The sequence below is a fragment of the Drosophila mojavensis genome, unplaced genomic scaffold (genome assembly GCF_018153725.1).
Source record: "Drosophila mojavensis isolate 15081-1352.22 unplaced genomic scaffold, ASM1815372v1 contig_231, whole genome shotgun sequence".
Taxonomy (NCBI): domain Eukaryota; kingdom Metazoa; phylum Arthropoda; class Insecta; order Diptera; family Drosophilidae; genus Drosophila; species Drosophila mojavensis.
Window position 1 is genome coordinate 3,146,192 of NW_025318772.1, and position 22,205 is coordinate 3,168,396.

Genomic DNA, 22,205 nt, shown 5'->3' on the forward strand with positions numbered 1-22,205 from the left:
AGACAGTTTCTGAGTCCAATTATCCAATATTTTCTTTGAATATAGTTTCTCATTACATTAATACCTCCGTGCAGAGTGATAGTGTGCGCATCTTTAATTATTAAGTTAACTAAATGGCATTTGTCAAGAATAATTGGATGCTTTACGTCAAATCCAATACTAGCTTTCTCTAATCTTCCTCCTACTCGAAGTATTCCCTTTTCATCTAAAAATGGATTCAAACTAATTATTTTACTCTTATTTTGTAAATATTTTTTTTTTTTTTTTCCCAACAGCTTTCCTATTTCTGTTCTAAACTGACATGCTTGTTGTTGTTTAATAATTAATATTCTAGCGTTATTTAATTCTTCTACTGTTATATATTTTTGTGGCTTTTGTATCGTTTTTTTGGTTATGATTTTAATAAATCTAATAATAAATGCTACTACTTTTTGTAATTTTTGCATACAAGAATATCGTTTGATTAATTCACCTATTATATTCTTTTCTGAGTTTTCTATCATAGTGTTCACACTTATTTTTTCTTCATCTACATTTTCTTCTTCTTTTGGCCAATGGTTCTTTGATTTGGCTAACCACTTTGGCCCATTCCACCAAATTTCGCATTCTACTAATTTATAAGTATTGATTCCTCTGGATGCTATATCTGCTGGATTGTCTTCTGATTTTACATGATTCCATTTAATTTCTGACATTTTCCTAATCTCATCCGTTCTTTTTCTAATGAATTTATTTTTATTCAATCCGTTTTGGATCCAAGCTAATGTGATAGTGGAATCACTCCACGCAAAGATTTCAACATTAATTTTAATCGATTCTGTTATTTTAGAAATGAGTTTTGTCAAAAGATGGGCAGCGCATAGTTCCAATTTGGGAATAGTTTTACGATTTTTCTTGGGATTAACTTTACATTTACTAGCTAATATCATTACCGAATTACCTACTTTGGCATATACTACTGCTGCATAGGCTTTTTCAGAAGCATCAGCAAACCCATGAAACTGTACTTCAATATCTTTTTGTATTTTGACCCACCTAGGTATTCTTAGGTTTTGTAGATGTTTCAAATTATCTTGATACTCTTTCCATTCTTTGATTTCTTCTTTGGATAGTTCTTCATCCCATTTTTTATCAGTTAGCCATAGCTTTTGCATAAACAGTTTCCCTATTATGGTCACTGGAGCTAACCACCCTAAGGGATCATATATTTTAGCAAGTGTTGATAAGACTGTTCTTTTATTTATTGTTTTAATATTGTTGTCAGTGAAACTAAATTTGAATTCATCTTTGAGGGGTTCCCACTGTAGACCTAATGTTTTTATTGACTCATTCTCTTCAATGCTTAACACCTTATTTTCTTCATTTCTGTCTATTTCTTCAATTATTTCTGATTTATTTGAAATCCACTTTCTCAGATTAAATCCTACTTTTGCTAGTTCACTGGAAACACATTCAACAATTTCTTTACAGTTTTGTATGGACTCAGCGCCTGTCATAAGATCGTCCATATAAAAATCTGTTTTAATTATTTCTTTAATTGTTGCGTTATTGCAATTATTGGCTATGTCTAAAAGAACTCTAGTGGCTACGTAAGGAGCTGATGCAGTACCATAAGTGACTGTGGTAAGCTTAAAGTTCTTTAGTTTTTTACTTGGAGAATCTCTCCAGACAATATATTGAAATTCTTGGTCATGTTTTGCTATTTTTATTTGCCTATACATTTTTTCTATATCTGCTGATACTACATATTCCCAGCGTCGCCATTTTAATATAATGTCAAATATATCTTTTTGAACTCTTGGTCCCGTCCACATAATGTCATTTAGACTTTTCTTATTTGTTGTTTTTGCAGATGCGTCAAAAACTACCCTTAGCTTCGTTGTCAGACTACTATCTCTTAACACTGCCTGATGTGGTAAATAATATTTTCCTTCTTTATTTGTAGATATCATATGTCCTAACTGCAAGTATTCGTTCATGAAATTTGTGTAGTCTGTTCTTAATTTTTCATTTTTTTGCAGCTTTTTCTCTAAGCTAAGAAATCGAGCTATAGCTTGTGGCTTTGATTCTCCTAATTCATTTTCTTCTTTGAACGGAATTGTTACAACATATCTACCCCTTGAATCAATTTTTGTTGTATTCTGAAAATTTTTCTCACAAAATTCTATCTCTTTGACATCTTCTTCTTCTTCGTTTTCTAATTCCCAGAACCGATCTAGGTCTTCTATTGCAATACTTGTCGCTACTATCGTTGTTTTACCTTTTGATTTTGTACAACCTGATACAATCCAACCAAATTCAGTCTTTTGCCCAAGTAATCCATCTATCTTTACTATCCCATCTTTTAGTACGTGTGGATATAAGTCTGCACCTATTATTATGTCTACACGACCTGGTTTATAAAATTGTGGATCAGCTAAAAGTGAAATTGTGCCATTGAGCCATGTCTATATTTGCTTTACTAACTGGGAGAGCTTTCATTAACTTTGATAATATGATGGCCTCAACCCTAAACTGTTCTTTATTTGGTTCTCTAGGTTTTATTATTAGCTTAACTTTGTGTTTCGACCTACAAGTATTTTCTGATGAGACACCACTTATTTCTGTCTCATTTCTGATTCTGGGTAAATTTAGCAACTGTGCGGCCTCCTCAGATATAATTGTTTTTTGAGATCCACTATCTATTAAGGCTCTTAAGTTGATATAATTCCCCTTTATTGTTTTAACTTTAATTATCGCTGTGGCTAATAAGGCCTCTTCATTTGTTACTACTGTATTAACTTTTTCTGTATTTATATGTAACATTGTATGATGAGGCTTCTTACAAAAGTAACAATTCATGCTACTTGTACACCTATTAGTATTCGTGTGTCTTAAACACCTCAAACATAACTGTATCTTTCTTGCAGCATCCAATCTTTCTCTTGGGACCATTGCCTTAAATTTCGTGCATTGTGTGGTACTATGACCTACTACTTTGCATATAGGACAATTGTAACCAGAGTGAATTTTCTTTTCCTCCTTATTTGAAGTGGATAATGAACAATGTCGCTGATCTAAGTAGTCCATTACGTCAGTCAGTAATTGTATTTCTTTTGTCTTTTTTATTTGGCTTTCGTATAATTGAAGTGCCTCTTTACTAAATTTTCTTAGTATTATGTGTGCAAAGATTTTATCAACTTCTTCTGAAAGTTGAGCCTTACTTTTAATTATATGTATTGACTCATTAATTGTATCAATAAAATAATTGATACTTTTGGATGAGTCAATATTTAAATTTGGAAGGTCCATTATTCGGTTCAATTGTTCCGAAAAATTTTCCTTTTATTTTCATATCGCTTGGTAAGTAATTCCCAAGCGGTAGAATAATTATCTGCGGACCCCGTTAATAAATGAGCAACCATGCTCTTTGCTTCTCCTCGTAATGAGGATTTTAAGTAACTGAATTTGATAGAAGGAGTTAAATCTTCTCTTCTATCAATAAGGTCGCAAAATAATTCAGCGAATAAATCCCAATCTTTGACATCTCCAAAAAATATTGGGACTTGAATTTTTGGTAGACCCGGAAGGTTATCCATTTTTTCGTGGATTATGGGTTGAATTGGGGTGCCTTTTTTGGCTTCTAACGCACTGATTGCATTTTGCACATCAAAATCTAATTCATTAACCTCTTCGTCAAACATTTTGTTTGACACATATTTATTTCTTAGCTCCTGAACTAGCTTTGAAACTTTATTCCATAAATATTTAATTTTATTCTTTCGAATCTCGAAGATTCCTACGTTTCCTTTTGCAATGTCCTCATATACTTCTACTAAATATAGTTTTAACTGTTCGACTTTGCTTTCAAACTCTACTTCTTCTTCAGAGCTTTTGTGAACTGTGACTGCTCTAACATGCTTCACATCTTTATCTTCTTCTTTCTCAGCCCTCATAATTTCTAATTTCAAATCTTGTATGCTTTTCATCGCTTTATCAAATTCCTTATTGTTAAAGTATGCATGGTCTATTACCCCTACTTTTAACAATAAGGTATGATTATTTTCTAATTCTTCTTTTATTTTTTCTAACTCTCCTAAAATTTCGCTCGGTGGCCTAATTTCTTCAGATGAGTCTAGTTTTTTCAATCTGGACACTAAGTCCGATTGCATTTTCAAGAGCTTTATCACTTTTTCTGACAGCATTCTTTTTATTTTTATTTATATTTATTAAAAAAAATTAAACTACGACTTATCTTTATTTTATCCGCGCTGTCCTCCTGTTGATCCAGTCTTCTCTGAAGGGGGCGCCTGATGATCTTGGTGATATTCCTCTTCCCGTTGGCCACTGACGGTTCTGATGAGTCGCTTTCTTTCGTCGAATTTCGCTGTAGTTTTACTCTGTCTCTCTTTTTGGATGGAGAACAGAAACCTTTTGGTAGTATTCTGCCTCTCCGCACTTTGCGCGAGAGAACAGAATTACTTCGATTTTTTATTTTTTTGAACCGAATTTTTCGGATTTTTATTTATTATTTTTTTTTAATTTTTTCTGTCTCCGCACTTCACGCGAGAGAACAGAATCACTTCAATTTTTGTTTTTGTTTTTTTTTTTCTCTCTCCGCACTTCACGAGAGAACCGAACTTTTCGGATTTTTAAATTTTTTTTTTTTTTTATTTGGTCTAGTCCCTTTTTGGGAATGCAGACCCACCAGCACTACAAATTTTTCTTTTTTTAAATTTGAGCACCACTTTTAGTTTATATATGTATATACTCTGTCTCTTACCACTGGCGGGGGAAAACAGAGTAATATACTATATTTTGTCTTAAGCTGAGTTTTAAAACTATCAGCATTAAGACGCTGGTTCCTTTCTCTGTGTCTCTTACCACGGGTGGGGAAAACACAGAGAACGCCGAAGGACCAAAATGTTAGAGCGTTAAAATGAAAAACACTCCACATTTGCCGAATTCAAGATCTTAACTGAACTCTTTATTGCTTAAAATCCTAGTTCTTATATACCTAACAGAGACTCTTAAAACTACTTCCAGTCACTGGAAGGGTGCATTTTCTCACACAAACAAGTGCCCAGATGTTTACTTAAGTGTCCCTTTTTTTTGAATCTTTGGGCCCAGGCTCACGTTACATTTACATATATTAGACGCTGCATTGGTCGCTGCAACTAAGGGATGACATATTTATTACTTTGTGTCGGATAACGCGCAGGTTATTCGAGTACTGTCTCTATTTTTATTATTATGTATGTTCATGTTTGAACAAAAGCCGATCAATTATATGGCTTACTCATTAGGGCATGGCAATTACTGTTTCTAAAGTCAATCAATTATATGATCCAATAATAATATTCCTCAATCAGAGTAGGACTACATACTGTTGCTCTTAGGTTAACTTTTCAAGCATTCCTACATAAATTCGTATTATTTTAAATATTTTTAATATTCCAAGCTCTCATCGAAAATTCTCTTTAAATTACAAAATATAATACAATTTAATTAAATTTTAATAGTAAAATCGTAACTAAAATCAGCGTTCAAGGCTGTCGCTGCTTGAAATTCGAGTACAACTATAATGCTTGCCCCATGGCAGTGCTTGCTCAAGGCAAACATATCGTTTGAACCCATCCATTGGTGTATCAAGTTGCAGTGGGGCGTAGATGGGCGTGGCAATACAAACAGAATGGCAGCGCGAGGCTAAATGCAAGTAAAAGTTATTAGAGCGTAAGTCCTCACATTGCTTTGTTGTGTGTCCTGTGGCACTAAAGTCGCTGGTGTTCAAAGCGTTTCAGAACGCAACTAAAAGCGGCAATTGACGGGGCATGAACCTGTGTCTCCGCACTTGAGCCGCAGGGCAAATGCTCATGTAAACGCTAAACTTTGTCGTGTTGCATGTGCGGTGGGCGGTTAAGGTTTATGAGGCACGGGGCGTGGCTTGGGCGCTTGGTGCGCTAAGTGCGTGCTGCCCAACACGGCGTACGGGCATTAAGCCCGAAATTCCTAGCATAGTCGTGCGCATTTACGTGACTTTAAGATAGAAGGAAGGCAAAACGATTGAGTGCAACAAAATATTTGGGATCCACCATTGTTGACGAAGGTCAAGTTCAGCATTTAGCATACGCCGGGCTAGGCCAGCAGCTCGCTACGTAATGACTGGCCTTACGTTACGTGGCGCTCAACGTAAGCCAAAGGCTCACTCGCTCTCTCGGCTCGGCGCTCTCTTAATTCCTATGCTCTCGCCTGTCGGCTAGTATAAAACGGCAGCGCCAATGCCAATGGCAGTCAGTTAGCTGCAGACGACGCGACGCCACGGAACAGCTGCCAGCAGCGAATTTTGGGGCAACGCTTCTTCATATCCTTGTCGCGAACGCGTCGGCATCTCATTCTCGCTCGCTCTCGCTCTCACTCTCGCTCTCGCTCTCGCTGTCAGTCACTATATCGCAATTTAGACGCGCTTATCAGCAGACGCTTTCGAAATGCCGTCGCTGCGTTGCGCTTAGTTCGTAGCATACTTTTTTGGTGTAACATATCAGAGCAACAACATCAGCAACATCGACAACATCGACAGCATCTGCAGCTTGCAACATGTTTTGGATCTTACGGCGCACTGGCGCCGCCAATTTCTTCAACTCGCTGAACAACAATTGCAGCTTCAGCAAGAGCAGCGGCAATGGAGCCGCCGGCGGCAATGGCAACCACAGCAACAGCACCCAGGGTAAGTTGTACAGTCCAGGTGGCAATTATATTATTAGATTTCGACACCAGGCACTAATTGATTGGACTGTCTAATTAGTGTGCCATGACTCAGACTCGGCGCTCCACTCTGTAATCAAGCTAGAAGCTGAGCTAAGAAAAACCAAAATGCTTGCTAAATTACTCAAGTGCTTCTCAAATCTCCAGTCGTGCTCTGTGTGTGCGTGTGTTGAAGCAAGTCGGATAAATTAGTTTCTTCATTCGAGGTGAACTGTTTTTTACGTGGCAGCATTAGAAATATTAAGCCTAAGCTTTATTAATTGAAGTATGTGCGAGTGTGTTTGTGTGTGTGTGCTCTGAAAGTTTTGGTATAAACTTTTTGAATTATTTGCTGAACTTATCGCACAACCATGGCACGTATTTCGTATAACTATTTCAGTTATACAATAAAAGAACAGTTAAATAGCTATTTAATAGTTCTCGAGGAATGAAGTCTAATTTGTGTTAAATATTACCTATTAAAGCTAGTATCATTATTAACTTGACTAAAGATATTTGAAAATATGAAAATATTATTCAAATGAAAAAATATATATGCTATTTTGCTTGGTGTTTGTATTTTTCTTTTGAAATACCTACCTAAGTATTAAGTAGTGAAAGTAAATCCTATTCAAATATTATGGTCTAGCTATATGAGCTATCTAGCCCTAATCAAAGTGGCTCTACCAACTTGAATATAATAATTAAATATAAAACTAACATTTTTCAAAATCTTCGTTTAAGCCTTGACTTGCTTAAAGCTTGCATTAAACCAAAATCCAAGTATTAAAGAATCATGACCAATTCCCAAGCTTTCGCTTTCAATGCCTAAATGGAAAACTTTGGCTGAAATTCATAAAACTTCGCACGTATCAAAGCAAGTTAATTAAAATGCGCAAAATGATTTGAGCACCACATAATACACGCAAGCATATGTATGCCTTGTGCGTGTGTGGGTGTGTGTACTGTACTTAAGTAGACACTTGTACCTATTGTTTGCACAAAATCCTCTAGCATATGGCCAGAGCTACCGATGGCCAATGTATAAATACGAGGCAGTTGAAGCAAAGCAAATACGAGCCACAAGCCTCACTTAATAATAAGCTGCTCCTTATGGGTTTACTGCCACATATGTCAGTGTGTGAACGTTTGTGTGTGTGTGTGTATGTGTGTAGAGTATGAGTGGGTGCCGTAAACGTGCCTAGGATATGACTGTCGAAACAAACACTTCAGGCGTTGTCCCGAGATGCTTTTGTCTAAGCGCTAAGCCTCGCGCTAGCTTTAACGCCCAAAATAAAACTCGTGATAAAGCGAGCAGCAAAAGGAAGCCCGAAACGGAAACTCTAGATAAATAGCCAAGTTCTCGTTGCCAACAGTAACACATAGAAAAAAAAAAAAAAAAAAAAAACAATATTATACCATTTCTATTATAGAACGATAATGGATTGGGATTTATATAGAAGGCGTCTCATTTGAAGATTAGTTTCAGTTACGTAAATTTAAAAAATTAAAAAATTTAATTAAATTTAATAGAGTGAATGTGTGTTATAAGATGTTAAATCAAACAATACAAAATTTAATAAAATTAAATCAAATTAAATTAAACTTAATTAAATTAACGTGATAATCGGAACATTCAATATGTCATTGTTTTTTAATAATTATTACTTAAAGCTAAGTTGAAAATTTAAAGCTAAACAATTTTTAATATTTATATTATATTATATACATATATTTTATATAATATACTAGCAGTCCCAGCAAGCGTTGCATTGCCCTACCCTTATTTCTAGGTAAAAAATGATTAAAAGGTATGTTGTTCAGGTTGGGATACACTCTAATTAATTTATTAATCAGATTTTCATTCAAGCACCTTGTGGTAAACGACATTCTTCGTTTTTTGGTCAGGTGCAAGAACAAATAATGCGGATGGTTTGCCAACACGTGAGCATGCCACGTACAATTGACCATGAGAAAAACACGCATTTTCTAGATTGAGGCCACAAATAGTCAAAGATTGGCCCTGTGATTTGTTGATCGTCATGGCGAAGGCAAGACGAATCGGGAATTGAATTCGTTTAAACTCAAAGGGCATATCTGTTGAAAACAATGATTGATCTTACCATTCAATGGATTTATCATTTTGATATTAAAGTGATATCCATCGTCTCCTTGCCAAAACATCAGCGGGTATTGTAAAGCGTCATATGAACGGTGCGTTTCAGATATTCTTTGTAGTTGCGCAGCACTGCGTCGTGTAAGCACAATATCGCGTGCTTCCAAGCTTTCACCAACAATCAGGATTGCCACTTCATCGATTGTTGGAGCATTAAATGTGCGTTCATGTGTTCCAGCTGGTCTTTTATCTGCTCTGATTACTATTTTATAGTCATCTCTTGGCATGCGCTCTAAAGCGGTCTTGAACAACTTGACCAATGCATGATGTTCATGAAGCATTTGCTGCAAATCTTGGAGAATTGCTCTTTTCATCGCAGTGTTGATTTCTTGGCGCCGATCAAGTTGCTCTTCCATATTGCCCATGAAGTATATTTGCAAGAATTTGTGCTGTTCATCTTCAATAGGTTGCAATGATCCAATGCGATGGCAAATCTGGCCTTGAATCTTTACATTCAAAGCCATAGTTATAGTTAGATTTACAAACACTTTTTACAGAAATCTAACCAACTACATTATCCCAAATAAGAAAATAAAATTTTTAACGTAAATTACCTTAAATGTCGGATTATATCCGTGTTCTTCAATAATTTCCGCCCCAAATGAAGTCATTTGGAAACAGGCATTGTATTTTTGAGTGTTCGCTAGAAAATGTCGTGATTCTAGTGTTTCGCCATAAAGCAGGGAACGCAATGGCTCTGGTGGCGAGACCACTAATGGCAATGTCACTTTACCACTAAGGCAGCACAAACCGGGCGTTTCACCAGCAAACTTCAATGCGCCACAATGCTGGCAAACAACGTCCATTGGACCAATGCAAACTAAACGATTCAAGCTGTAGTCAATGGTACAATCATATCGAAACGCTGCTCGATTCAAATCAATCCTTGAACCATTTCTTATTGCCGTTTCACGGGCTGCCTCTCTTTGAGAAGCACGAATTAAGGCCCTTCTTTGCTGGGTACTAACGCGGCGCCTTTCTCGTTCTTCGTCAGATAATTGACTCGCGGTATTCCGTAGCCTAATTGCATTATGGGTCCGCTGGGAAAGATTAAATCTTCTAGGACGCGGCATTTTCATTAATAGTAATACTGAATATGCACAATCGCACAAAACCACATAAAATATCGAGAAATCGAGAAATATAAATAAAAATTATTTACAAAAATAATGTCGAGAAATACAAATATAAATTATTTACAAAAATAATGTCTGAGAAAAACAAATTCAACAATACCTACCTGAACTTTCGAGATATTTTGCTTTTGTCCGTATGCGTATTGTTTTTCAAATTTTTTTTTTAACAAATGTGCTTTTTTATGAATAGTCAGGTTCGCCTGAGGCTGTGCCGTAGACTGACTGACTACATTTGTTTATTTACTTCTACACTATTGTCAAAACTGTCACTGTTACCAAGCCTACTGGGTATAAAAAAAATTTGAACATTTGGGGAAAAAACCGCGTTTTTCAAGTATTCGGCAAATTTTTTCAGTATTTTTAAGACCCTATACTAAACTCGTTGCGGAGACAAATCCAACAAATCAAAAACCATGAAAATTGGTTCAGCCCAAATCAAGTTATAAGCAGTCTTCACTTTTACACAACTTTCTTATATATATATAGATATATTCTCCCACTTTATGTTGATATTTAATAAAAAATATCCTTTACATATTAATAATGCAAATTTTAAGTAAATATTTAAGCCGAAAAATTGAGAGCATTCAAATGAATTCCGCAAACGAATAATTTTCCAATAATTGATTTTGATGAAACATGTGATATTTCATTTATGTATATAAAATATACTCGAAAAATTACAATTCATGAATAGTTAATAAGCTAATTAAGCCCTTTGAATTAATTAGCATATGAAAAATATGTATAAATAAGTTAAATGGGCAATTCCACTTAATTGCAATTCATATGAAAATGTATTCTTTAACGCTGCCATTTGTAATTATTAATAAAATATTTATATATATAGCAATAAAATTTTTAATTGGCTGTTCATATTTCATGAGCAACTGCAATAAACTAAAGCAAAAAATTCAATTTGATTACCAGCCATTTTGTTAAACGAACAACATATGTTCAACGCACGTGTACACACTCACTCCTAAACACACACACAGATGCTGTCGAGCACACAGAGGCCATTTATTATGCAAATGCTGGCCAACATATGTCAGCGGTATTAACCGATAATTATGACAGGCATTTGTCATTGATAATAATGCCCGCAATATTCCCATTTGTGCAGACAGATGCGCACTGCAATCAATTTACGACAATTGTTTAACAATAAAAACAATTATGCCCTTTTCCTACATATATGTGTGTGTATGTGTGAGCCAATTAGTTGCGGTACACGCACAAAAAACTTGGCTATTTTTGAAGGTCATGTTTGACTTTTTGCCTTCAATGGCAGCCAAAAAAACTTTGCCTACAGGCACCATTAGTGGAGCTCCATGTTGGAAAAGAGGAAACATTATGACCTCAAGGGAGTCTATGAAAATCATAAATTATCTTGCAACTAAATTATTTTGTGCAGTCAAGTATCTAAGATGAATTCAAGTGGCTAGAATTGCAATTATTATTAGTATCACTTTTATTCTAATGATTCTGATTAGTATATTCATTAGTGAAGTATTCAAATTATTTTATATTTATTTATATTATAACAATTATTATTGCAGTACGTGACAGATAGAAAAGTATGTGAAGGCTATTATCTCAGCTATTATCCATATAATACTAAAACTCAATATCAATATATTTCTAGGGTATTCACAAGTCACAGAGCCTCATCTAGTACACTTTTTCGTATTCTTTTGGTATATTAAACGTCTATTTCTTACAATCTGGCAAATGATTGGGCGTTTATCAGAGCGTATTAATATAGCCAAAACATGGCGAAGCCAAGCCACGCCAGGCTATGTTTTGGCCATGATTTATGTTGGCAACTCCAACAAGCTGTCAGCCGCCGGCGCATCATTTGTAATAATTTGTGTTGTAATGCGAATTTCCCTTCTATTTTCAGTTTGTTTTATTTATTTTTTGGCACACACACGAAAATAACTTAATCTTTGATTCGCTTTTAGATCGCATATGAGTCGCAGCAGACGCTGGCGGGTGCTAAACTTAAAGACCAACTATTTTCGCGCTATTGCCGTTTCACCCTACATATCCCTCTCTCTCTCTCTCCCATTTTGCTACCATTTCAATCTGTGCATAGCTAAAGGCCAGCGGCAACAGTCGCGTGCTCTCACACACACACACACACACACGTAAGCTCAGACACACACACATACTAACTGCTTGGCGTTAAATGCTTGGGCACAAAACTTGTTGTTGCATACTTTTTAGCGCGCTGCTCGCCCATACACACCTACAAAAATATACAAATACATACGTATATATGTATGTACTATATACACGTAAATATATATATACATATATATGCTAGCAATAAAAATGAGTTTTATTTGGCTTCATGGACGAACGCGTGCCTTCACAGCTCCACAAACAATTTTCGCATTTGCCTCCAGCTTACAGCACCTGCTGTACGCGTGTGTGTGTATGTGTGTGTGCGTTAGTGTTTACTTGTCCCGCTTTTTAATATTCATGCTCGCCTTTATTTATTTCACTCTGCTTTACCAACACAGCGAAATTCTTGGAATAACCTTTTGACATCTCACTTTTGATATCAAACTAAATTGGGGCTTGATTGACTCAATGTCTTCACTCTTTGTACTATTTAATGCAGATCTATGTATATAGGAATTGTTGCGCAGAACACAAAATCTTGATACACAGAGTCCTGACAAAAGCTAATGAATTCCTTGAAATTTAAAAATAAAAAACTTTCTACAAAAATTGAAATTTCTACGGAATTTCATTTTGGTTTACAACAATAGCGGAAACTCTATATATATTGCACTCGGTAGCTCTAGGAAAGTTCTGTGAAATATTCATATACCACTCAAAGCTAATTCAAATTTGGTTTGATGATTCCAATTCGTTTGAATCTCAAACTTTTTCATACGCTACAATTGTCCGAAGGTTGGCTTAATTGTTCGACTTTCGATACGGCTGCATAATAATGAGCTCATTATGGCGTGTTTAAATTGATAAAGTCGGTTGGATAGGAAATTACAATTTGGCACAATATTTTTGCAACAAAAAATATTTCAATTTTCAAGCTGAATAAAAAAAAAGGAAAAATTCAAGCTGAAATCTGAGTATTGCGTATACGCCGGATACCCAGTTAGTCATTTGAAATAGGTTCGCCAGTCGATGCGTTAATGAGCGCTTCATAGCCAGTTGGCTGAAGTATTCAGGTGCCACCACAAATAGGTTCATAAATAAAAACCTTTAGAGAATTTATAGGCCGCTGCTATTTATGGCGAGGCTCAGCTAGCATTCACACTCGCATAATAAATCTTATTTTATCACTTCACGGCTCGAGGACAAGCAGCAAAAACTTTTGTGCAGGACATGGTAGGCCAAACAAAAACCTGAGCCGAACTGAGCTGAGCTGAGACAAGGATCGAAACAAAGGCCGCCGGCAACACAAAGACGCGCATAAATTGTCAGCTGCAGCACAAAGAAATAAAAAACCAATTTATAATTTCAATGGGGCGCAAAGAGAAAGTTCTTGTCGGCCCCAGGCAGCTGACAAGGCGCATATGTGCGCGCAGATAGCATTCGAGGAGTTGTGGGAACAGAGTCTCCAAAATACTTTGCACAAATTGATGGTGCTAATTAAATGTTTGAGTGTCCTTGCTGTTATTATTACAGACAAATATGTGAAGCGGCCGCCACGCAAGGCTTACGGCCGGCTGAGCGCCGAGGCGGACGATGCGGTGTCTCTGGGCCATAAAATCGATGATCCATTCGATGAGCTAGACGACTTTGAAATGCTGGCACCTGGCGCCGCCAGCAGCAGCAACAGCAGCAACATCAATAACAGCAACGGCAACAGCAACAATGCCAACCACAACCCGAGCACGAACAGCAACAACATCAATGGGCAGGACGAGGCCAATGGCAATGAGAAGGCCATGCAACTATTGGCATGCACGAACGCCGATTGCCAGGGCAACTTTGTGGTGGAGAGCGCATTATGTGAGCTGGGCCTATGCCAGGCCAAAGGCAAATCATCAAAGGACCTCTCCACATCGGCCATGTCCAAGCAGATTAACGAAAGCACAATAAGCCGACTTCACGCACTGGCCATGGCCGACGATGACGATGACTACGGTGAGTTGGCAATAAACAAAAAGCCAAAAAAAGAAAACACCAAAATAAGTTTAAGTCATTGCCTGTAGGAATTTATACGAGTGACTCGTTACTTTTCACTTACAGATGAATCGCTTACCTGCAATGTGTGTGATCGCTCCTTCCATTGTCATCGGCAGCTGGCCTCGCATCAGCAGAAGAAGCGACACTTTGGGTAATCAATGACTCCAGCTAAAGCCAACCAATTTCAATGTCGAATCTCTCCCTCTCTCTATCTGTTTCACTCTCTCCAACAGCTGCAGTGGATGCGACAGTTTGTTCCCATCGCTGATGCTGCTGGAGCATCACAAGGAGGAGTTTGAGCATTGGAGCGACGATGAAATGGGTCGACGCGTTTGCTGTCGTCGCAATCGCTGCGATGATGACTACTTTACAGACACCGACTCCTACATCAGTGATGCGGAGAGCGAGGACCTCGAACGGTTGTTGTAAACACTCTACAGCAACAGCTGCAGCTGCACGACGATGAGTCGCGCAGCTGTTGCCGTCGCTTAAAAAAAAAAAAAACAAATGTGTGTGATGGTGCGTATACGCTATATTTCCCACGTTTTTCACGTTAAGCATTGCGCTAAAAATAAAGTGCAAATTTGTTATCCCTCAATTTTTTACTATTTTCAATTGTGATAATGAGTGTTTAACATTTCTTTTTGTTGATTAAATACGATATAGCTAATACGATAGTTATCAATAGTGAATCAGAGAATCAATAGAATTGCTAAAGCAATTTTTAGTATTTTTATAATATTTCATTTTCAATTTCAATATTATTCTTTCACTTTTCACAACTTTTCTTCAAAGAGCAAAATTTTCTGTATATTTTCTTTTTTTATGATTTTTGCATGCAAATTAAGGTTTAATTTCTATAAAGATAAATTATTGCTGCATATAAATTACTTTCGGGCTCATTCAATTCAAAAGTTTATCGCCTCGAATTCTCCACTTGTGAATTGGCGAAACAAAAAACGAGCGAGAAGCGAAAAAATGTGAAAAGTAACCTTAAAGCTGAAATGAATTTCTTTTGTTGTATTGCAGTCAAAGGCAAAGCCTTTGGGAGCTGGCATTGTGCGGCGTCAATTGTAAGGACAGAAAGCTGGGTAAACGGCGCACCGGAAATGACCGAGAGTACTGCGAGCAAGCGCGAGTGCGAATGCGAGTGTAGCCCATAATGAAAATAAATTAAACCCGCTGACAAACAAAGCTCACGAACAATGGGAATGGAAATGTGGCACGCAACCTCAGCGGCTGAAATTCGAAAACAAGTCAAACGAATTCTTTGCGATGCAGCATATGGTATTATTTTATAGAGTCTAACTGCAGACCCATAGCGAATGGTCTTAAAACAAATACAAGAGCATATATAAATATAAATACAAACATATATAAAACAGTATGTATGTATGTATAAAGAAAACAGAAATCTTAAAAAAAAAAAAAAAAAACCCTCGTCAAAAACAAAAATTGAATTCATATCATATAATGCATATGCGTCAACCAAACTGAAAATATTTACGTGCATGAGAAGAAAAAAAAAACAAAAGATATATATAGGCAAATGAAACAAAATTGTATTTTTAAATACCCCAAATAAATAAATGTGTATATTGTAAGAGACAGACCGTCTTTATTATGCTTGGTATATATTTATAAATTCACAGCAATCAAGAGGAAATTAAAAATGCGTCAAAACGTTATTCAAATTGAACTGTCACCGCCTGAATCAATACGCAAAAGCGAGATGCAATCAAGAAGAACAAGCAACAGAGAGGAAGATAATAAAGAGCTTGGCAAATACGTAATGTCCCCTGCGGACGTTTCCTAAATTATTCAACGGAACGAACTGTGAGACAACTGTACCTTCATTAAAAAGTTGATTGACTTCATAAAGCCATCGGAGGGGCAACAGCAGCAGCAGCAGCAGCTACGACAATCGATGGGAAAACTTTTCGCCACTTGAGGCCTGTTGAGCTATCGAGATTTTTCGAATAGCTTTAAATTATTAAACGATTGAATTTACTTAGTGATTAGTTTATTAGCGATTATTAGAGTTTACAGAGTTTATGTGATAGACGCGAGCAAGCGACTAGTCTGTCGTGCTGTCCGCTACTATGTTTGTAATAGTCAATCTAACACTGCATCTGCTCTAAACAAGAGTTAATTGCATACTAATTACAATGTACGCGAGCCGGCGGATTAAGCTGAGCCGGTGCGTGGGTGAAAGAGACAACGCAAAAGGGAGAGCGTGATCTCCGTTACAAATTCTCTTACATGATAACATATTCTATGAACTGCCGCTCTTAATTACAATGAAGCGATGATTGCTGAGCCCAACATCCTCCCCCCGTTGAAGACTTAGTCTTCAACAGAATCCTTAAGGGGCAGCAAGCACAGCTTATTTGTAGCTCTTCTTATCTCGCCAGCTTCTGTTTTTAGTAGGGCTACCCGTGCAACGCCATCACTTCCAGGGATAAGTTCGATTATTCTGGCTAGTGGCCACTTAAGTGAAGGTAGATTCTCATCCTTCACAAGAACTATGTTGCCAACAGCCAAGCCAGGTTTGGAAGTTCTCCATTTCGCTCGCTGTTGTAACAAGTTGAGATATTCGTCCCGCCAACGAGTCCAGAACACCTGCTGGAGATAGCTTACGCGCTGCCAAGCATCCAAACGATTAAAATTGAGCCCTGTCAGGTTTGGCTCACTGAAGGACGAAGGAGGGCCACCGTTGATAAAATGCGCAGGAGTCAACACGTCTATGTCTGATGGGTGCTCTGAAATCGAAACTAAAGGGCGTGAATTAACGACAGCAGCGATGTTGCAAACCAGTGTGCGAAGCTCATCGTAAGTTAGGACGGAGGACCCAACACATCGGTAAAAATGATGCTTCGCTGTCTTCACTGCAGCCTCCCACAAGCCACCAAAGTGAGGTGATCGTGGAGGGATGAAATGCCATTCGATTGAGTCTGCCAAACAGAAATCCTTCACAGCCTTCTGGTGGGTGTCTGACAGAAATAGACGCTTCAACTCCTGAAGCTGATTGCGGGCACCAAGAAAGTTTGTGGCGTTATCCGACCAGATTTGACTTGGCTTTCCTCTGGTGCATATGAAACGTTGAAGTGCATGCAAAAATGCCGCGGTAGTTAAATCCTTGACTAACTCCAACCAAATAGCCTTCGTAGCAAAACAAATAAACACACAAACGTAGCATTTCACAGGCGCCTTGTTTCGTGACTCAGGCTTGTAAAAGAAGGGTCCGCAAAAGTCGACTCCAGTCACTCCAAAGACCCGATAGCCGTCGACTCGATCCTTGGGTAGATCTGCCATTATGTGTTCAACGAGTCGAGGCCTTGCACGAAAGCAAATTACGCATCTCTGAATTACACTGGCTACAGTTTTTCTACCTCCAATTGGCCAATATTGGGAACGAACCAACGCTAGCACTGCTCGGGGACCAGCGTGCAAGTTTCGCTGATGGAAATGCATTATGATGGCTCTAGTTACTGGATGAACTTTGGGCAAAATAATTGGATGGCGACTATCGAAATTTAAAGTTGAGTTTTTGAGACGACCATCGACACGTAGCAGCCCAATCTCATCAAGGAACGGTGACAGCGAGGCTAGACTGCTGGATGACGGAACCATTCCTTTATTTCGAAGAGCATTTATGTCGTCTGAGAGATGTGTTCGTTGAATCATTCTTAACAGTATATGAGTGCCGTTCCGGATGTCTGCTAGGGTTATTCCTGGACCATGACTTTTTTTAATAAACTTTGATACGTATGCAAACGTACGCTGCAAGCGGCCGAAAGAATTCACAAACTTGCAGTCCATAGAGACATCATGGACTGCGTCCTTTACAAGAAGCACAGTTCTTCGACGCTCAATTGAAGTTCTTTCTGGAAGTGCTGAGACTGGCCACTGAGATCTGGGCTTACAGAGGAAACCTGGACCGTTGAACCAATGTAATGATGCATTTAAATCCGAGGGCAATGCACCCCGAGATAATATATCCGCGGGATTCAGTGTTGTAGGTATATAGTGCCATTCCATTGCTGATGTGAGATCTTGTATCGTGGCGATGCGATTTGAAACAAAAACGTTAAATCGTCCGGGCTCGTCATTGATCCAAGAAAGCGCAACAGTAGAGTCAGACCAACAATGAAACTCGCCTGCGAAAATGCCTAAGCGAGCCACTTCATTCATTAGACGCGCAAGCAACTCTGCCCCGCATAGTTCCAGCTTGGGAACCGTGAGCGTTTTTAGAGGCGCAACTCGAGACTTAGAGCAAAGCAACCTGCTGATGGTATGCTGACCTCTGGATACAATATAAATGCAAGCTCCGTATGCCTCGATGCTGGCATCGCAGAATCCATGGACCTCAACCTTCGATCCTGGTATTAATGATAGCCTGGGAAATGCACTACTAAGACCATTGCCAAAGTTGCTGCAAATGTCTAGCCATGCAGTGTGACATGCAGACGGGAGACTCTCATCCCAATCAAGTTTATGCCTCCAGAGTTGTTGCAAGAAGATTTTAGCTTTCGTTATTACTGGGCCGACCAGGCCGAGGGGATCATAAAACCTAGCAATAGACGAGAGAACAGAGCGCCTGGAGGGCTTAGAGGCTGAATTCAGAGCTAGATATGAGAAAAGAAGTTGATCAGATGCCGGATCCCATGCAAGGCCAAGTGTCTTTGTAATGTCGCTGCCATCGTTGAACCTAATGAGCGATTCCTTGTCGCAGTCTGTTACGCCGTCCAGTACCATGGGATGGCTTGAACACCACTTCCTCAATTTAAACTTCCCACATGCCAAGATTCCAGCTGTCTCTTGCATAACAAGTCTTGCTTCTTCGACTGAATTTCCTCCACTAATCAAATCATCAACATAGAAATCGCGAAGCAGTACGTCGGACCCGACTGGGAATGCGTTCCTTTCATCTACGGCAAGCTGATGCATGGCGCGCACAGACAAAAATGACGCTGGTTTTGTTCCATATGTTACCGTATCAAGCCTGAAAACTTCCAACTCATCATCTGGCGAATTCCTCCATAAAATGCATTGTAGATAGCTGTCCGGCTCAGGTACTTTCACGCAACGATACATTTTGCAAATATCGCCGGTGAGTGCAACTGGATAAGATCGGAAGCGCAATAATATGTCGACTAATTTTGGCTGAATGACGGGACCTGACATTAGAATGTCATTCAACGAATGCCCAGTTGTTGTAGATGCAGATCCATCAAAGACGACGCGAAGCTTGGTAGTTGTGCTATCATCCTTCAGAACGCAGTGATGAGGAAGAAAATATCTGCATAGATGGAATGAATTTAGAGGAACGCGTGACATGTGACCAAGTTCAAGATACTCTTTCAGAAATGCTGAGTATTGAGACTTTATATGCGGCAAACGACTCAATTTCTTCTCCAAATTGAGAAACCGATGTCGCGCTTGCTCATAAGAATCTCCAAGAAGCTCGCAACTAAGCTTAACAGGCAGGCGTACTGTATATTGGCCACTAGCCAATCGATTGTAATGCCTCGCAAAATGCGCTTCGCAGTCTGAGTCTTCCTTGCTGAACCTTACAATGGAATCGCTGCAGCGCTCAACTTCCCAAAAGCGACGAACGAGACTGTCCAACTTGATATCAGCACAGGAGTCTGTAATCGGATCCAAAGGCGTCTTTGAAGCTATTAGCACGGAGTTGTGGTTGCGAGCCTCGCCACCTGATACAACCCAACCAAGACGAGTCTTCTGTAACAATGGAAGTCCAGGCATCAACTTGATTTGTCCCACACAGAGCAAATCATAAAACAGGCTAGCTCCGATAAGCAGATCTACTCGTTGCGGCCTATGGAAAGCTGGATCTGCCAGCACTATATTTTGCGGTATGCTCCAATTGCTCGTATTCACATTAGAACTGGGCTGCCTGCCAGTTATATTTGTAGCTACCATAGCCGTTATGCTAGTTGTATATTCAGATGCATGAGCTTGAAGAGTGAGGCAAATGCTGCTGCCATCCATGGCAACATTGGAGTTGCCTACGCCGCATACAGATGCCACCGATTTTGTTCTCTTAAGTTGCAGGAGATTCGCAAATCTGGCTGTAATGAGATGTAGTTGAGAGCCTGAATCTAAAAGCGCACGACAAGGAACAAGCTCGCCAAACCGATTCCTTGCCAGAACCACTGCGGTAGCCAGGAGCACAACATCGCTGTGCTGATCCTTGGATAAGAGAGTAGTGGCTGGTGCTGAGGGCTGAGGGATGGTCTGTACTCTTGATGTTGAAGATTGTTGATGGGGCGGAATTGCTGCCTGCGATGTGCTGGAGTGGCCGAGATGAAGAAGCGTATGATGCTTGACTCCACAGACCCGACAACTGCGCGAGCCACATTGTCGCGACTGATGACCTCCCTTGAGACAATTCAAACATAAGCCAGCCTTTCGGACCTCATTCAGGCGAAGACTAGGAGACAAGTTTGCGAATCTTGGGCATTTGTAGATTGTGTGCTCAAGATCATTACAAAAATTGCAACTGTGAGTACTGTGGCCGGTTACGAGAAATGCTGATCTACTGGTAGCAACCTTACTGCAAGAATTCATCGGCTTACTTGACGAATAGTTTGTAAGAGCAAATTTCATCGATTCCAAAGTACGGCAACGAAGCTCAAGAAATGAGGAGACTTCTTCATATCTGGGTATCTGAAGAGCCGTCTCTGAGTTGTCCAATTTCTCTTCCCATTTAGCTTGTGAGGCCTCATCAAGCTTCTGTAGCAGTATCTGAGCAATCATGGCACTGGCTATCTGCTCTGTTGTGCCCAGACTACTGAGCGCACGCATATGGACATTGAAGCTGTCAGATAGCTCACGCAGCTTGATTATGGATCCGTTTTCTACTCTTTTGAGACCTAAGATCTTTACGATGTGGGCCTGGAAGATTAAACGTCGGTTATCATATCTCTGCTTTAATAAATTTATGGCAATTGTATAATTATCATTAGAAATTTCCAAAGAGCGAACCGTATCCAACGCTGCGCCATCGAGGCAGGACCGGAGGTGCTGAAGTCTTTCCATATTGCTGATTTCTGGCCGACTTTCAATGATTGTAGAAAACATTGAGTAGAAATCAGCCCAATTAGCATATCCACCGCTGAACGTAGGTAACTTTAATGGCGGCAACGCAGGTGCAGCCTGCAATCTGGGAGCGGATGCGCGAGGAGGGTCACTTGGACGACTAAACGTGGAACTATGATGCACTTGAGCAGTACGACTTTGCACTTCGGACATTATTGTTGACTGCATGACCATTATTAAATCATCAAAGTCAGTGCGCAAATTGCTGGACATCTCAGTAAAGTCGAGCTCCTCTAGACTTTCATGGGCCTTGCTAAAGGAGTGGCTTAGCTTGTCGATATGCTCCAGTAGAACATTTAGAGTGCTGTCACTGTGATCGGCAAGAGCATCTGAATCGACCTTGGATTGTAGCTTTTTTACGCGTTCAAATACCGACTGTACCTTGAGCTTATAAAACCGCACGCGATCTTCGGGAGCAACTGCACTAGCATCTAAATTCGCCATGACGAGTACAGCAAGAGCAACACGATAGAGTTCAAAGTCGTTGGTGCGAGCGCGATTGCAAGAGTAAGTAAATGTATATATGCTATAGCGCAGACTTGGAATAAGTCGTATTTGTCGAGCAGAGTACTTGCAACTTTAATAAACTGGCAAAGAATTATATTATGGTACTCAAATAATATACACGTATGAATTGTTGCACACCGGTACGATTATTATGGACGCGCTCGTATCGCAGCCGTGGCGAAAAAGTGCAATGTCAACGAAGAATAACGGCAAGCATGTAATTACACTGTGCTTATGCAAACTTAATCACTTATAGATTGAAGCTATAGAACACGCAGTCACTAACCATAGACATAGTTCAGAAATTAGCTGATTCTTTATTAGATTGTCATTTGCAGAAGTTTTCGCATGTGTACTACTTTTACGGGCGC

The 22,205-nt window shown here is 39.0% G+C and overlaps 3 protein-coding genes across 3 annotated transcripts; 1 reads left to right on the forward strand and 2 right to left on the reverse strand.

Moving 5' to 3' along the window:
- The first annotated feature begins 6,262 nt into the window (after nt 1-6,262).
- Nucleotides 6,263-15,587, forward strand: LOC6574790 (putative uncharacterized protein DDB_G0282133). The gene is made up of 5 exons (XM_002000782.4): nt 6,263-6,703; nt 13,699-14,160; nt 14,266-14,353; nt 14,436-14,721; nt 15,232-15,587. Exons 1-4 carry the CDS (start codon nt 6,574-6,576, stop codon nt 14,629-14,631), a joined length of 876 nt encoding a protein of 291 aa, XP_002000818.1. The 5' UTR covers nt 6,263-6,573; the 3' UTR covers nt 14,632-14,721; nt 15,232-15,587.
- Nucleotides 15,588-16,548: 961 nt separating this feature from the next.
- LOC122756984 lies at nt 16,549-17,517 on the reverse strand. Its single transcript, XM_044007972.1, has one exon. It carries the CDS (start codon nt 17,515-17,517, stop codon nt 16,549-16,551), a length of 969 nt encoding a protein of 322 aa, XP_043863907.1.
- A 530-nt stretch (nt 17,518-18,047) lies between these two features.
- LOC122756985 lies at nt 18,048-21,771 on the reverse strand. The gene is made up of 3 exons (XM_044007973.1): nt 21,214-21,771; nt 19,780-21,123; nt 18,048-18,137 (listed from the first exon to the last, which is right to left on the reverse strand). The coding sequence occupies exons 1-3, from the start codon at nt 21,769-21,771 to the stop codon at nt 18,048-18,050; spliced, it is 1,992 nt and encodes a 663-aa protein (XP_043863908.1).
- Nucleotides 21,772-22,205: the final 434 nt, after the last annotated feature.

Coding starts and splice junctions, on each gene's coding strand:
- LOC6574790 (XM_002000782.4), top strand. CDS start 6,574: ATGTTTTGGATCTTACGGCGCACTGGCGCCGCCAATTTCTTCAACTCG. Junction 6,704..13,698: donor CCACAGCAACAGCACCCAGG/GTAAGTTGTACA, acceptor TTATTATTACAG/ACAAATATGTGAAGCGGCCG. Junction 14,161..14,265: donor CGACGATGACGATGACTACG/GTGAGTTGGCAA, acceptor TTTCACTTACAG/ATGAATCGCTTACCTGCAAT.
- LOC122756984 (XM_044007972.1), bottom strand. CDS start 17,517: ATGGCAGATCTACCCAAGGATCGAGTCGACGGCTATCGGGTCTTTGGA.
- LOC122756985 (XM_044007973.1), bottom strand. CDS start 21,771: ATGGCGAATTTAGATGCTAGTGCAGTTGCTCCCGAAGATCGCGTGCGG. Junction 21,124..21,213: donor ATGGCGCAGCGTTGGATACG/GTTCGCTCTTTG, acceptor TTAATCTTCCAG/GCCCACATCGTAAAGATCTT. Junction 18,138..19,779: donor AGCGCTGCAGCGATTCCATT/GTAAGGTTCAGC, acceptor TCAACGGTCCAG/GTTTCCTCTGTAAGCCCAGA.